This window comes from Helobdella robusta (assembly GCF_000326865.2).
Source record: "Helobdella robusta unplaced genomic scaffold HELROscaffold_70, whole genome shotgun sequence".
In the NCBI taxonomy this organism is placed as follows: Eukaryota; Metazoa; Annelida; class Clitellata; order Rhynchobdellida; family Glossiphoniidae; genus Helobdella; species Helobdella robusta.
Genome location: NW_008705399.1, coordinates 303,656 through 320,139, shown reverse-complemented (window position 1 = coordinate 320,139; position 16,484 = coordinate 303,656). Strand labels below are relative to the sequence as shown.

The window sequence follows — 16,484 nt, the reverse complement described above, 5'->3', positions numbered from 1 at the left end:
CAATTAATTGATAATTAATTAATTAAGTGCCTCTTGAATTCGCTGCTATATTCATTCATTTTAAAGTTTACGTCCGTGTATATGTGTATCCTTCTCTCCTGTAGTCTTAAAAACTTGGCACAATATGCGTGTTATCATCATTTGCAGTGATTTCTAAACTACGAACTATTTAAATATAATGATTTCTTTTAAATTATAAAACAATTGTTTAGTTATATATAAATAATTTAAAATCAATGTTAATTAATTAATTAATTAATTTTACTAATTGATAGAAATGAATTTTTTTTAATGTCGGCTTACTTTTGCTTCTGTGGGCGTTTTTATCTACAAGGTGATTTAACTGATTAATTGATCAGTTTGAAAAGAAAATTTTCTCTACTATAAACATTTAAAATCAATGATTAAGAGTTAAGTGGAATTGTTAAGAAATGGATTCATTCACTTATCGATCCATTCACTCATTCATTCAATCAATCGATAATTCATCATATTTACTCACTCATTCATTCATTCATCATAGCCATTCATCATATCCACTCGTCCATTCATTAATTCATCAATTCACTCAATCACACTATCCTAAAAATTTTTTTTTTTGTGAAACCATAGATGGGTAGATGATTGGATAGTAGATATGCTGTAGATGTTGATACCCTGACTAAATCATCATCGTCGTTATCATCATCATTATCATTACTCTCATCATTATCGTTATTATTATTACACCAACACACACACACACACAGATATTATTATTATATAGATGCAATATTCATAGTGTTAATAACATTATATACATATTTTATGGTATCTTACATAATAATAATAATAATAATAATAATAACTTAAATAATAATAAATAAATAATACATACATACATATATATACTTACTTACACATGTGCATACACATACATACACACATTTAAACTGACTTCTGAACGATGAATGGAACAAAGAAAAATGAAATAAAGTGAATTGAAAACAAAAAAAGAAAGAGAAGCGAACGTAAGATGAATTTACTCTTGAATCTAGCTCCATATATAAATAACTTTATAATTGGTAAAAAAAATTGAATGAAGATGAAGTAAGAGAATTAAAACAACAACTTCAATACTTGCTCGATTTTCTCTTGAAACATTATAACTTTTCAAAAGTACCTTTCTCCTCTCTTTCTCTCTCACACACACACACACGCACACATATAGACATACACACACATCTATATATCATATCTATGCCCTTTAAATCAATATGGAACTTTGCAATTAATAAAGAAAAGCAAATGAATGAATGACAAGTATGTGTCCGCTTCTATACATTACATTGTTACTAGAATTAATTACAGAACCGACGGATGTGTCCAAAGAACAAACATTTTATCAGTAATCAACCAATCAATCAATCAATTGAATAACCAAGCAACCAATTAAATAACCAATCAATCAATTAGTCAATCAATCAATTAAATAATCAATTAGTCAGTCAATTAGTCAGTCAATCAATTTTAATCAGTCAGCCATCAATTCACTCGATCAAAACAGTTAAAAAGTCAGTAAGGTATTATCACAATCAATCGATCTAACAGTTGTCGTAACGAGGAATCAATCAAATCAATCAATCAATCAATCATGCTATCAACCAATCAATCAGTCAGTCATTCAATCGACCAACGAATCAGATAATGGCTTTAACCTTTTAAACATTCAACCAGCCAATGGATCCGGATCCATTCATACATAGCAATAAAATTACATTTATAAATATTTATCTCATAGTTAATATAATTACAAATTACGATCAATCGTTAAATTTATTTGAACGCTTTCAGCTTATCGATGATGTGGCATAACTTGAGGGCTGGGCCGAGCTTGAGGCCCATGTACTTCATCATCATGTCACTGGTCAGTAGTAGCAGGGCCTTGCCGTCTATCTCCTAGGTAGGTGAGGTTAGAAATGTATCCATGTATGTTTGTTTGTTTGTATGTATGTTTGTTTGCAAGAATGTATGCATGTATGTGTGTATACATATGTATGTTTGTTTATATGTATGTTTGTTTATATGTATGTATGTTTGTGTATGTTTGTATGTATGTATGTAGGTAGGTATGTATGTGTATGTTTGTGTGTGTGTGTGTATTTATTTACTTCTTGAATTTAGAAAGAGAAATTATAGAAAGAGAAAGAGAGGGAGATGGAAGAGAAAGAGTTGAAATGAAACCAAGAGTAGAGGACTAACGTGTTTCTTGAAGAGATCAGTGAATGGAAGGAGGGCAGTGTCAGATTTGCTGATGTGCCTGATAACATCATCGATCGACCAGGTGCTCGGCTCATATGGAAACAATGATGATGATGATGATGATGATGTAGCTACTGATGTTGATGATGACGATTGTGTAACTGATGATGATAATGATGATGATGAAGAAGCGGATGGCGTGGGTCTGAGAAGTTCTGCTGTGGTAGGACTGTCTGTTTGGTTGGTTGGTTTTGAGATTACTATTTGTAAAAATTTGCGTTTTACACAATTAATTAATTAATTAATTAACAAATTAATTAATTAATTAATTAACAAATTAATTATATTTTCTCTAATTAGCAGGAAATAATATGAATTAGACGGATCATCACCACCTTCGACTTCGAAGTTGTTGCCGTTATGGTGCTTTATGATTTTTGTGCTGGAGACGGTGTCGCTGGCGTGGTCCATGGCACTGTAATCAGGAGAAAAGTTTCTTTTCATGCCTGACACTCGATTAGTGAATCCGGCAGACGGGGTGGATAAGCTAATTGGGGCTTCTTTCTTCACTCCCGTCCTTTGCTGTTGCTGCTGCTGTTGTGGAAATACGAATGATGACGCCGATGACGACGTAGTTGTTGATGACGTTGTCTTTATATTATTATTATTGATGTTGTTGCTGAACTGTGTTGTAGATAACCCAGCTGCTACTGCTGATGTTGGTAGAACAGTTGACGACGACGATGACTGCATACTACCACAACTACCACCGGCACCCAATGCTTTGTAGTTACTAACGCCATTCGTCGATATATGATGGTCATGAGAATCAATCACCATGTTATTATTTTTATTATTGTTGTTGTTATAATTATTATTATTATGATTCGTCATCATTATCATCATCGGTGATGCACTTTTACCTTCCACCACATTATTAACAGCACTACCGTTCATACAGTTCGCGTTAATATTCGTATTGTTTGAATTGGCCATGTAATAATTATTATCATTCATATTATTATTCACATTATTATTATTATTATTCATATTATTATTATTACCATTATTACATAATTTACAGTCTCCAGAGGGTTGTCGTGTGGGAGTGAGCAAGCCAGAACAGCAGCCCAGCCGAGTCAGCAGGTAGTTGAGAAACATGTGGCAGGTTGCACTCTTGCGAATCACCTTCAACTGCTTCTGCCTCACCTCTCCATTTATGTTAGCTAGCAGGTTGGGGAAATAATAATTATATTAATAATAATTATATTAATAATAATTATTTTTATTATTATAGAAAAAAAGCCAGGCCTTACGTGAATAATCAGTCAACAAATCAACTAGCCAGCCCAACCAACCAATCACCTACTCAAGTTAGCTACTCAATCAACCAATCACATGCCAGCTACACAATCAACCAATCACATGCCAGCCACCCAATCAACCAATCACAATCGTCAAACGACCGACCTTGAATAACAACCCGCCCATTTCCACTTTCCAGGAGATTAAAAATAACTTGTTGGTCTCTCGAGCAGGCCATCAGACATTGTAGGATCTGCTGGAGACCCCTTCGAATAGGGATGGGCCCAAATTGAGATGGCATTTCACTTTTAATCAGAGCCGGGATCAGGGTGGGCCCGCAGTAGCATCCAGGGTTGACGTACACTGTGACTGATTTTTAAGGTTTTGTTTGCTGTTTTTCATCATCATTTTTATAATTTTTGTCGTTACTGTTGTCAGGTTAGTGAATTGATTGATTGATTGATGATTGATTGAATGATTGTTTGGATGATTGTTTGAATGATTGATTGATTGATACACAGGTCGATGAAAGATAGTTAGATGAGAGAATGAATGAATCAGTGAATTAATCAATCAGAGAAGAAAGGGAAAGTGAAAGTATCAAGCGGTAGATGGATGAATGAATGAATAAATGAATGAATGAGTGAATGAATGAAGGAAGAAATAAACAAATAAAACAATGAGAAAAAATCATCAAACAATTTCATGACAAAATTATTCAAATGAGAAATTTGTCAAATGATTTATTGTACTGGTATATTGAAAAATTTTACAATCAGCATACAACTTTACAATTACATATAATGAGCAAAAGACAGGCGTGCACAGACACACACACACACACACACACACACACACACACACACACACACACACACACACACACACACACACACACACACATAATCACACTCTTTCTCTCCCTCTCTCTCTCTCCCTCTCTCTCTCACACACACACACATAAATTATATTAGCCAATCTGTGTTTAATAAGAAAATAATTGCAGTTGAATACCCAAATAGAAAACAATCATCATCATCACCGCCATCATCATCATCACTGGCATAATTAACAATCCCTAATTATAACTCTGGGAGATAATATATATTGGCAGTTCCAAAAAACATTTAATATGTTAATTATTGACTATTATTGACTTGCACAAGTGGCGTTATACACATACATTCAAATACACATACACACAAACATACACACACACACACACAAACAAACACACACACGAACACATGAGAATATATATACAAATTACATCCATCGGAATAGTAATAAATGTACTATGACGACAGGATGAAAATATAAATTGAATGAATTTAAAAAAAATCACCTATTGAATCTTTGTTAGCAGCATCAGTCTTTTCATCTGTTTGAATGTAGAAGAAAAATAAATAAATAAATAAATATTAACGTTTAATAATAATAATAATTTTTCAGTCATAAATCAATCAATCAATTAGCCAAACAAACAACCAAGCAATCAAACAATCAATTCATCAGACCACAAACTCACTGCTCAATAGACTACTGGTATCTGGCTCAACAACTCTAGTTAAGACAGGCATCCTATCTTCAGCAGAAGACATTGTCTGCTTTGTGGTGGTTGACGTCATCGCCATCTTTGATGATGTGGCAGTTGATGATATTATGATTGTCGTTGGTGCTGCTGGGTTGGTGTAATTATCTTCAACTTCCTTCTTCACCATGATATTTGCATGGGCTGTAGTAGTTGCTGTTTCTATGTTGTTGTTGTTGTTGCTGCTGCTGCTATTGTTGTTGTTGCTGTTGTGATCACATGATTTCATTGTTGTTGTTGTTGTTGATGTTGTGGCCGCTGATGATGATGATGATGATGCAACGGCTGAAAATAATATTCAAAAATAATAAAATGTGAAAATTATTTTCAGCTTGTGCTCAACATGTAACCAACTGACTTATTAAATCAATATTTGATAAGCCACATAAGTTATTATAATAATAATAATAATCACCATCATCATTATCATCATCATCAAAATCATCCCAACCAAACTAAGCCCTTTTAGCAAACTCACCAGATTTTGACGACAAGGACGACGAGGACATCACCGCCGATGCTGGTGGCAGGCTGGTGTCGTTGTTGTTATTATTATTGTTGTTGTTTTCTTTCGAGTGTCTACTTTTTGGCTTTTTTTCTTTATCTACGGGAGCAACATTTTGAAGATTCTAAAAAATATGACTAGACAATCCCAATGGGAAGAGTAACAGAAAAGAAACATCCACATTAAAATGACTATACATAACGCAGTATCAAAACAAAAACCCCATACACACACACATACACACACGTACACGAACACACACACACACACGTACCCGAACACACACATACACACACGTACACAAACACACACACGCACACAAACACACACATACATACACTCTTAAACTTTAACCTTTTGTTCCTGGAGGCTGCAGAGGATGATTGGTTTTCCTGCACCATCCAACAGGGAAGATATCTCTCGAATCATACGGGCACCAATAATCAAATGCACCCTTCCAGCCATCAAACACCACGTGGATCATGTCCCCATTTACCGCTCCGACAGTTGCCGGACACATCAGGTGCGGGTTTTTCCTATCCACTGCTTCCAATTTCATCCCAACTTTAAACTCATTTGATTTAGGAGTGGGCGGTTCCTGTGTAATTAAACAGTTTAAGATGAAACTTAATAATTCTGAAAAAAGACTAGAAAATGTATTAATTATATAAACAACCTCAGCAAAATATAATAATTCTACAAGTTAACAAAATTAAACATTTTTATAAACAATACCAAATTTAGCAATAACCTAGACCAAACTTGATAATTCTACGTTGTGACAAGGAATTATAATTTTAATTTCTTTTATACAAGTTTATTTTCTATCAAAGACTACACAAATGACAAAAAAAAGATGCAGCCTTAGTAATGAATGCTATACTAATGTTTTTAAGAAACGTCTAACTTTTTTGAAACAACTTTCTGGTACTGGAGTAGCCTGATTAAGAACTCTTTGTAGGAACAACTTCCAACACGAAGGGTTCTTATTGAAACCTAAATTGAACAAACAAAAATAACAACATCTCAAGAGCAATAAAAAATTATACTAAATTATAACAAGTAAATGGAGATAAAAAAAAGTAATTAAACAGAAATAATTATTGATTTAAAAAAATATAGTAATGGCTATACCTAATGGGGGCTGTAACAGATCACCCCTCTTCTCGCAGTACCCAATCGGATGAATGTCCCCAGAGTCCACTAATCTCCAGAAATCGTTTCTATCATCACTACCGTCCAATCTCAAGCCGAGTCGGGGCCCATGTATCTTCACCACCGAAGCAATGCATATTGATGTCAAATTTCTTGGGTCAGATGCCTCGAGCTTCATGCCAACTTTAAACTCATTTACAGGTGGAATGATGCTCTAAAAGTCGAATTTTTTAATTTATACTTATTAGGAAATTTATTTGAACTCTATTTGAGAATTTTTTAAACATTGATATTTAAGGACAGAATTACTGTATGATGTGTTGTAGTGAATAGGAATGAATACCTGTTTAAAGCACGAATGAGGAGCAGCTTTTTCACCACTTTCCTTTAAATATTCATCCCAATCAAATGCCCCTTGAAAAATTAATAAATATAAAACTTCATAATCTGAAAATTTAGGGTTTTGAAAAATAAAATAAAACATTTATTTTGATAAATTTTAATTTTTAAAAATTAAAATGCAGAAAAATTGTCACCCAGATGGGGAAAATCTAACTAACCATAATTATCATATTGATAAAATGCTCCTCTTGTTGTTGACATGTTGTGTGACTAAATATAGAAGTTAGATACAACAAATTAGGATATAGAACTTGAACAGAAATTGGATACAACAAATTAGGAGATAAAAATCCTGTCCTGCCGATTTGTTTTATTTATTTTAATTTAATTAATTTTAATTTGTTTTTGTATCTTTATTTTGGTTTGGTTGGTTGGTTGGATTAAGTTAGTAAACAAACATTTAAAAACCAAGAAAAAATGTTCGAGACAGTTTTGAAAGCAACTTCATTAAACAAAGCCAAAATGAAAAACCAAATTAAATTTTATGAATAACTGAAATAAAATTAAATTATAAATTTAAATTCGAGAGATTGTTCCAATTTAAACAAATATTATTTTCACGAAAATGCGAGCAAGATGCGCCGTAATACCAAAAACCACAAAAATATTTGAAAAATGTAAAAACTGATTTAAATGATTTAAAACAACAAATTATTAATTAATTTTTCAAATGCATAATTTTATGTTTTTTTTAAATTACTAAAATGATTTGAATAAAACTAATGACAATTGTGCATATTTTAATTTTTTACATCACTTTTTAAATGGACAAAAATGTTCAAAAGGAAATTCCGCTGATATATTTTTAATTGCAAATCGAATTTCCACAACAACACCAAAAAAGGACCTTTGGATGTGGAGTCACTCTTTACAAACGTCCCTGTAGAGGACACAATCAGCATAATAATAGATAGAATATACAATTCCAGTCATTCACCACTACCTATTCCAAAAGATGGATTAGTTGTGCTACGAAGAATGTGTCTTGTACAGTCGAAGCGCCTTTCGTTGGCCCGGGTAACACCGGCAAATGGACGGTGTGTAGCAACGGGCTCTCCATTGGGAGTACTCTTCGCAAACTTTTATGTTGGATATATCGAAAAAATGTTATTTAAAAAAGAGCCAGAGCTTCAACCTAATAGATACTGCCGATATATTGGCGATATTTTTGTTACCTACATATGAAGATGATGATCAAATAGCAAGACTGCTACAACGACTAAATTCGTCAAAATTAAAGTTTACAATGGAAAAATCAACTGACAATAAACTTCCATTCTTAGACGTACTAATACAAAATGTGCAAAATGTATTTAAAACCATAGCAACAAATTAAAGTTTATGCCTCATTTGGCAATGGCAATAGTGAATGTTGTCAAACTTATCTAGAGAGCACGATCTCTGCCTTTGTAAACCGAGCCTGTACGCACCTTTCTAATATAAGAAGCAGGAGAACAGAATAAGATAGAATCACTAAACAACGTCCATCATGAAAAGAATCATAAAAACCAACGTGCAAGCAACAAACGAAACCGATAGTATTAAACAACGAATATACTACTCCAACCAAAGATCTTTTGTGATGAAAAACAGCTGCATTAGTAAACCAGAATCGATAATGGATCATAGCTATGTAATATATTTGTTCAAATGTAATATTGGTGAGTGTGGACTTTATAATTCCGAATATATTGGTATGACGACGACCAAGTTATCGAGAAGACTCACGATGCACCTACAACATGGCGCAATTAAGAATCACATGAAATTGAAACACAAACGCGTTCAATCGAATATTTGGAAGTGTGCACGAAACGGGAGAGTTTTGTTTATCTGACATTTTAGAGGATGAAATTGTCTATTAGAATATTTTAATCTTTTTGAAATGCACGCATAAATGGATTTTTGGCGATTTTCCAACTTTTTCGTTACCTTGGACGCAAATTAAAAAATTTATGAGTGACGCGTTCAATTCAATATTTGGAAGTTCGTACGAAACGGGGGACAGTTTTATTTTACATGCTATTTTAAAGGATAAAATTTTCTATTAGAATATAGAAGTATTTTTGAAATGCGCACATAAATGGATTTTCGGCGATTTTTTAACTTTCTTGTTACCGTTAATGCATTACGATTTGATGATGAAGATCATTAACATATTTTATTGTTTAGTACACTTTTTAATCTCAATACAGTTAAAATGTAGGATCAATAATAAATAATTTTTCTTTTACTGAAACCTTTAAATACTTTTGATAAATACTTTTATTCTAATTATGTGCTTTTGATTTAATCGGTTTTTACAGTCGCTGAGTTCGAATCGTCACGAACATCACCTTCGTTCACCTGTCACTAACTAAACTTTGTTTTGAATAAGAAAAACTTAACTTTTATTTATTCATTTCTTGGTTATGGGATCTAGGTCAAACAAACAAATGAATAAATAATTGCTTCTTAACCTCACTTACCTGTTTGTTTTGAATTTCAAACACTTGATCTTGAATGAAACATTTGGATTTTTATTTTTTACTCAACCAAATTCAATTTGAAATTAGAGTTTGAGAAAAATGTCTTCAGCAAGCAGTCGAACACCAGAGATTCAGCAGTACAACTGTACGTTGAGTCCGACACTAATTGAAAAGGCAGAGAAGGAGTTAAATGAGAAAGCTCAGTGGAGAGATAGAGATATCCAGGCTCTCAGGGATATGGTGGTTGCTAATAAAGGTTTTACTTTTTTATTTTTCATTTTTTCAAAAAAAATTCTCAAACTGAACAAAGACACCCACCTATTTATCTGTCCAGCCTTAAAATGTCCACTAGATGGTGGCCATTTGATAAAATTTCTGAGAGCTCGAAAGTTTGACTATGAGAGAGCCTACAACCTCCTAATTAGTTACTACACAGCTCGAGCAAACAGCTCACAGTACCTGAAAGATTTAGTCCCCAGCATGTGCAAAGAACTACTAGATTGTGGAATTACTTGCATGTTCCCTAATAAGGATTCACAGGGAAGAAGGATTATGTATATTAGACCAGGTTATTTTTATTTTTTGGATCTTTCTACTAATCAATTATTCAACCAACCAAACGACCAATCAGTGAATTTTAATTTTTTTTTATAAATTTTTTCTATAAAGGCAAATGGAACCCAGCTAGCATGCCAATGATGGAGATTTTAAAAGTTAACATGCTATCTCTAGAGATGGTTATCAAGGTATCAATATTACTAATTAATTAATATGCAAATTTATTAATAATAGGGCAGATTAACATATGCAAATAAGCTAATTAATATACAAATCTGCTAATAATTTGCAAATACTTACAACAAATCTATTAATAATTTAGCCACTCATTGCATTAAATTCATAATATATGCATGGCTAAATTATACAATCATGAGTAAGAAAATTTATTGATTAATACAAAAATAACTGATTAACTGATGCATGCATGAATGAAGGAATGAATGAGTGAGTGAGTGAGTGAAGGAAGGAATGAATGAATGAATGAATGAATGAATAAATTATAATATAATTATAAATTATGACAGGAGGAAGATACTCAAGTCAATGGTGTCATATGCATAGCCAACATGTCAGACATGACAATGGATCATGTCAAAAATTTCGACAGAAATTATATCAAAATTATGAGCAGCATAATTCAAGTATAATTTTTTATAATAATTATTATTATGACTATAATTGTTATATTTTATATAATTTATTATCATTATAAAATGTACATGTGTTTCAAATGCTTTCTCCCCATTTCAGCAATTTCAACAAAGACTGAAATATTAATGTTTAAGAGAAATAAATATAGTTAATAAAATAATAAGTAATAAATAATGATAAGTAATAAATTATAATATTAATAATAAATTAATTACCTGTATCTATTTAAGATGCAAATAATATTTCAATTTGTTTCATGTCTAGGATGCCTTTCCAATGCGTTTCAAAGGCTTTCACTTCATCAACGAGCCAACAGTATTTGGCTACTTGTTCTCCCTTGTTAAGCCATTCTTGAAGGAGAAGATTGTTCAGAGAGTACGTTTGTGTGTGTGTGTGTGTGTGTGCGTGTGCGTGTGCGTGTTGTGTGTGATATTCATTCATTCATTCATTCATTCATTCATTCATTCATTCATTCATTCATTCATTCATTCTTTTTTCAATTTATTTAGTTATCCATTCGTTTATTCAATTAATGAATTTAAAAAATTGTTACAGATTAAGTTCGTAATGTTTTCAATTTTCTTTACTTCTTATACTAAAAATAATAATATACGAATAAATGAATGAATGAACGAAGGAGCGAACGAATGAATGAATGAAGAAATGAACGAACGGGTGAACGGATGAATACTAATGATAATTGTTCACTCCAGTTAAACTTCCACGGTTCATCCCTCGATAGCCTTCACAAGGTCTTCGATAAGAGGTATCTACCCAAAGAATTGGACGGCGACCTTCCACCTGGTGACGAGATTGCTCAAGTGATATTCTTTCATTCCTTCATTTATTTCTTCATTCATGCGATTATTCATCTATTTTTTTTACACTCAGTGATTTATTCATTCATTCGTTCATTCATTCATTCATTTATTCATTCAATCAATCAATCCGCTACAAACAGCTGTGGAAACACACGCTCCTGGCGAACGATTCGATATTCGAAGAAATGAAGCTCTACAAAATTGACCTTCCTAAAAATATCTTTGGTAACAAGCAGACGGCCTCTTGCGAAGTTAATTCATCGTGTGGTACTGGTACTTATAAAAAATTGGCGGATTGATTGGTTGAGGGTTGGCTCGTTAGTTGATTAGCTGGTTTGTTGGTTGATAAGTTGGTTGGTTAATCAATCAATCAATCAATTAATCAATCAATTAATCATTTATTTGTTCATTTTCTTATTCATTCATTCATTTTATCCATTAAGCAAACCAAACCTTACAATCAAAAAGTATATCAAAAATTGCTATCAATGAATCATATGTTCGGTTGGCTATCATTCATTCATTCAATTAATCAATCAATCAATCATTTATTCAATCATTCATTCATTTCTTCTCCATTCATCTGAATCAACCAAACATAACTTAGATCAAAACATAAATCAAAAATTACCATCAACCAATCATTTCGCATTAGACAAAAAACTCTTTTTAAATGGTCGTTCACTTTATCTGTCTTTCAGCATATATATATATATATATATATATATATATATATATATATATATATATATATATATATATATGTGTGTGTGTGTGTGTGTGTGTGTGTGTGTGTGTGTGTGTGTGTGTGTGTGTGTGTGTGTGTGTGTGTGTGTGTGTGTGATATGTGTATATATACGCTTTCATACATTATTTTTACATTATAAAACTTATAAAACTACTATATTATGTTCTTTTAACAAGTTTGCTTTAATTGTTCCTTTGTTAATTTATTCATCCATCCGTCCGTTCATTCATCCATTTTTTCATTTATTCATTCATTCGTCCGTCCATTCATTTATCAATTTTTTCATTCATTCATTCGTTCGTTCGTTCATCCATCCATTTAATCATTCATTCGTTTGTTTGGTTTTTTTTTTGTTCGTTCATCAACTATTCCAATAATTCGTATAAACAATTACAAATCGCATCATTATCAACATTCGCCATCATCGTCGTCATCATCATTATTATTCTTCTTCTTTTTCTTCTTATTATTATTTTCATCATCATCATCATTATTTATATGCAGCTTTCGTCCGGACGTGATCATCATCATAAGCATTCCATAACAGCATGTTTTGTTTAAAATAATAATAATAAGGTTAAAGGTCATCCACTTTTGTGCCCCAACTTCATAGGTGTCAACGACAAACACACACACACTCATAGCGTATATGAATACACGTTAAAACCACGCATTGCATGTGATAGCCGGGGATCTCTTTGTGTTCGAACCCGGTCATTGTAACAGCAGAACCAGGAGCCTCTAACCGCTACCATGCCGCCCGTGAAATTAATATTCGTCATAATATTAAGCTATAATTTTATTGGAAATTATTGTCTTTCAATTTTTTGTATTAATTCCACTTTTTTTTATTTCAATGTTTTGAAACCTAACTTGCAGTTTATTTATGCATGTCCTTGTGTGTGTCTGTGTCCGTGTGTGTGTGTGTGTGTGTGTGTTTTATAGTATTAACACCGTAGTAACACAATTACGATATTGACTTTGCAATAAGAAGTGAAGAAATAAATAAATTATACAGTGTATTAAGAACGTGACACCGTCCAAAAATACAAAAAGTGTTGGCACTGCACTGGATTTGCAGGCAACACTCCCTTCCGTGAAATGAGATTCAGTGCTGGAGTCGGCAGAATATCTGATCGTTGTTGGTGGTGCAATTTGTGAGTATTGTTAACTCTTTACCTATATAGGTAAATTATGAATGTATGCGTGGATATTTTATTATAATACGTCGCCATCTTGACTGTGCTTTGCATTTTTACGGCAATAATATCAATTCGTTTGCTACTAACACAGTTACATCTATTTAATTAAGTTGTGTGTGTGTGTGTGTGTGTGTGTGTGTGTGTGTGTTTGTGTGTGTGTGTGTGTGTGTGTTTGTATAACTTTTCATATTATGTTGTTTAATGCTGTTTACACATACAATAAAGTTATTAATCAAAAAGAGCTTTGTCCTTTCTTTGAACACAATAATGCTATGTAGTAGTTGAAAAATTTAATAGCTAATATTGTTAATTTTATAGTTTTATATGAAATAAAAGTAATTAAGAAAAAATGACTTTCTAATAAAAATATAAGATGATTGATCATTTTATTCATTTATTTGTTAATTTTTTTTGTCGAAAGAAAATGTCGAAACACCGGATGCCAGGCCAGCAAGGGCGTCTGCCGCTGATGCTGGCCTACTGACGTCAACCATTCGCGAGAAACATGATTGAAAAATTTAATGATGATACGAAATGAAACAAGCTACAAACTTAATTAGTGAATTAATTAGTTAATTAATTAATTAACTTTAATTTTAATATGATAAAAAGTAATGAAATAACGGAAAATTAGAAAGGTGAACATAATGTCTTTGTTGTAATAACACGGGAAACGTTCTTTTCATTATTCTATACCACATTTTAATCGATTTTACTTTTAGCAACACTAGCAGCCTTTTCCTTTTTGATGTAATCTTCATAAAAATGGCGTAAATAAAGGCGGGAAAATTCAACGCCGTCGCCATTTGCAATGCTCCCATCCATTTCCGCTCCTTTTGCAACCAAAGACGCTGAAACATGGCAGAGCGATAATAATGTGAATGATATAACGTTGAGGCATAGAGATGAAATATTGACGTCATTTAAATAGATCGGATGCGCTTTTGATGTCATATCTATGGCCATTCCTAGGCCCTTCCACGTTGCGATGACGCCAGCTGTAGCACCCCAGATAAAAAAGTTTTCCAGAAATGTTTTTGTTATCATTCTGCGGAGTTGGGCGGATTAGTAATAATAATTAGGATAATATGATTGTTATTATTATTCTCATTCTTGTTATTATTATTATTATTAGTAGTAGTAGTATTATCATCACCATTGAAAATGTGTTAGCTGGTTGCATGAGCCAAACAAGCGAATCAAAAGCAAAAAAAAAGCAGATAAAAAAATATCAACAACAATAACACTTACTGACAACAATAAAACAGCAAAACAGCAATAATCATAACAAACAATAATAACAATAACAACGAACAGTAAGAATAAAAACGCTTGCACTCTGCAACAGATTTGCTGTTAGTGCGTGGCGCACCCGCTCGCTTTGATTAGTGGTTTGTTGTTATGGGAGTATAATTATTATCATCATCATTTCAAACATCATCATCGTCGTCGTCATAATCAACAGCAACAACAACAAAATAAACACGAACAACGATACAAAACAACAACAACAGCAGTGTAAACAAAACAACAAAAACAACATAGTAGACCTTTTTTCATTATCATAGTACTTGGACCAGTTCCTTATTTCATACTGGTAGTAACTGAAGACCGCAACGACTGTATATCCGAGCAGACAGGATACTGCAGAGGATAGCTCCGGAAAATCCGGAAAGATCACATGATCGAGAAAATATCCAAAGGTTATCCAGTGTAGAGGGGCCAGTGACCACACGCACATCACTGTTATTATGACGTCACATAGGTAGCTGTATCGTCTGCTTGTCTTAATAGGGATAGTTAGTTGAGGTGCTAGTTTATCATTAGCATTGTTGGAAAATATTTATTGAATGTGTGTGTCTGAAATATTTTATGTATGGATGTTTAATTTGCTCTGTCATAAAAATAATTTCTTCAATGTGTATATTACATTTTGAACAAACATTAAATAGGCAACTAAACAACCAAACCATACAACCACACAAACACCAAACAGTCAGCCATACAAACAACTAACCAACCTACCAACCAAACAACCAATCAACCCATCAACCTACCAACCAACCAACCGGAAACTGATATAGCGTTGGAGCACTAAACCAATTCTCAGTTTCCGAATCTAAGCTGACACAAAACGGCAGAGCTGTTATATTTCGTCCAGCTCTTAAACTCCAGAGCAAAACTATCGAAGTAACAGCTGTTTGAACACACGCGCCGAAATTTTCCGGACCGAATATGGAGTCGTAAACTTCTTGTATAGCTCTATAGTGGCATATATTAGCTGTAGCTAGGACGTAGTTGTAACCTCGCGAAAAAAAAGCGAATTTTATACCGGTTAATTCTCTTGCGAATTCGCTAATTTTATCCTGCCAGTATGTTATCGTAAATTCGATTGAAACACCGAATAGCAGGACGAATATCGTTGCGAGTTGTCGTGAATCGATTAGGTCGAATAGTAGAATGTCAATTAGGCCGTATGTACCGCACCAAAATGCCACCACTAGAGGTGTGAAAAGGAACCAATTAATTAAGGCGTCGAAAAGTGAATATTTAACATCTATTTCCATTTCTAATTTATTTAATTTTTTAGGTTTATTACTTATTTACCTTATCTTTTATTTATTTCATAATTTCTTCATATTTTTTTACCTTCCTATTTTTCCTTCTACGTTTGCCGAGCTTATATAGGCGGAGCTCAAACGAGGAGATGATGATAATGATGTTGTTGAAAGTGATAATGATGATTTTGATGGTGATGATGATGATGATGATGTTATAAATGGTGATGACGATGATGATGATGATGGTGAAGATGTTGATGATGACGACGATGA

The 16,484-nt window shown here is 32.8% G+C and overlaps 3 protein-coding genes across 3 annotated transcripts; 1 reads left to right on the top strand and 2 right to left on the bottom strand.

The window, feature by feature from the left end:
• Positions 1 to 933: 933 nt before the first annotated feature.
• On the bottom strand, positions 934 to 7,281 carry HELRODRAFT_115837 (hypothetical protein; the record flags this gene model as incomplete). Its single annotated transcript, XM_009031164.1, has 10 exons — positions 934 to 1,492; positions 1,728 to 1,938; positions 2,242 to 2,474; positions 3,189 to 3,467; positions 3,667 to 3,915; positions 5,090 to 5,422; positions 5,997 to 6,240; positions 6,550 to 6,638; positions 6,777 to 7,011; positions 7,141 to 7,281. The coding sequence occupies 9 exons, from the start codon at positions 7,279 to 7,281 to the stop codon at positions 1,816 to 1,818; spliced, it is 1,926 nt and encodes a 641-aa protein (XP_009029412.1). The 3' UTR covers positions 934 to 1,492; positions 1,728 to 1,815.
• A 2,424-nt stretch (positions 7,282 to 9,705) lies between these two features.
• HELRODRAFT_115835 (hypothetical protein) lies at positions 9,706 to 11,889 on the top strand (the record flags this gene model as incomplete). Its single annotated transcript, XM_009031163.1, has 6 exons — positions 9,706 to 9,923; positions 10,002 to 10,235; positions 10,337 to 10,413; positions 10,753 to 10,869; positions 11,144 to 11,254; positions 11,593 to 11,889. Exons 1-6 carry the CDS (start codon positions 9,767 to 9,769, stop codon positions 11,887 to 11,889), a joined length of 993 nt encoding a protein of 330 aa, XP_009029411.1. The 5' UTR covers positions 9,706 to 9,766.
• Positions 11,890 to 14,352: 2,463 nt separating this feature from the next.
• Positions 14,353 to 16,217, bottom strand: HELRODRAFT_181350 (hypothetical protein; the record flags this gene model as incomplete). Its single annotated transcript, XM_009031162.1, has 3 exons — positions 14,353 to 14,698; positions 15,201 to 15,428; positions 15,727 to 16,217. The coding sequence occupies 3 exons, from the start codon at positions 16,215 to 16,217 to the stop codon at positions 14,353 to 14,355; spliced, it is 1,065 nt and encodes a 354-aa protein (XP_009029410.1).
• Positions 16,218 to 16,484: the final 267 nt, after the last annotated feature.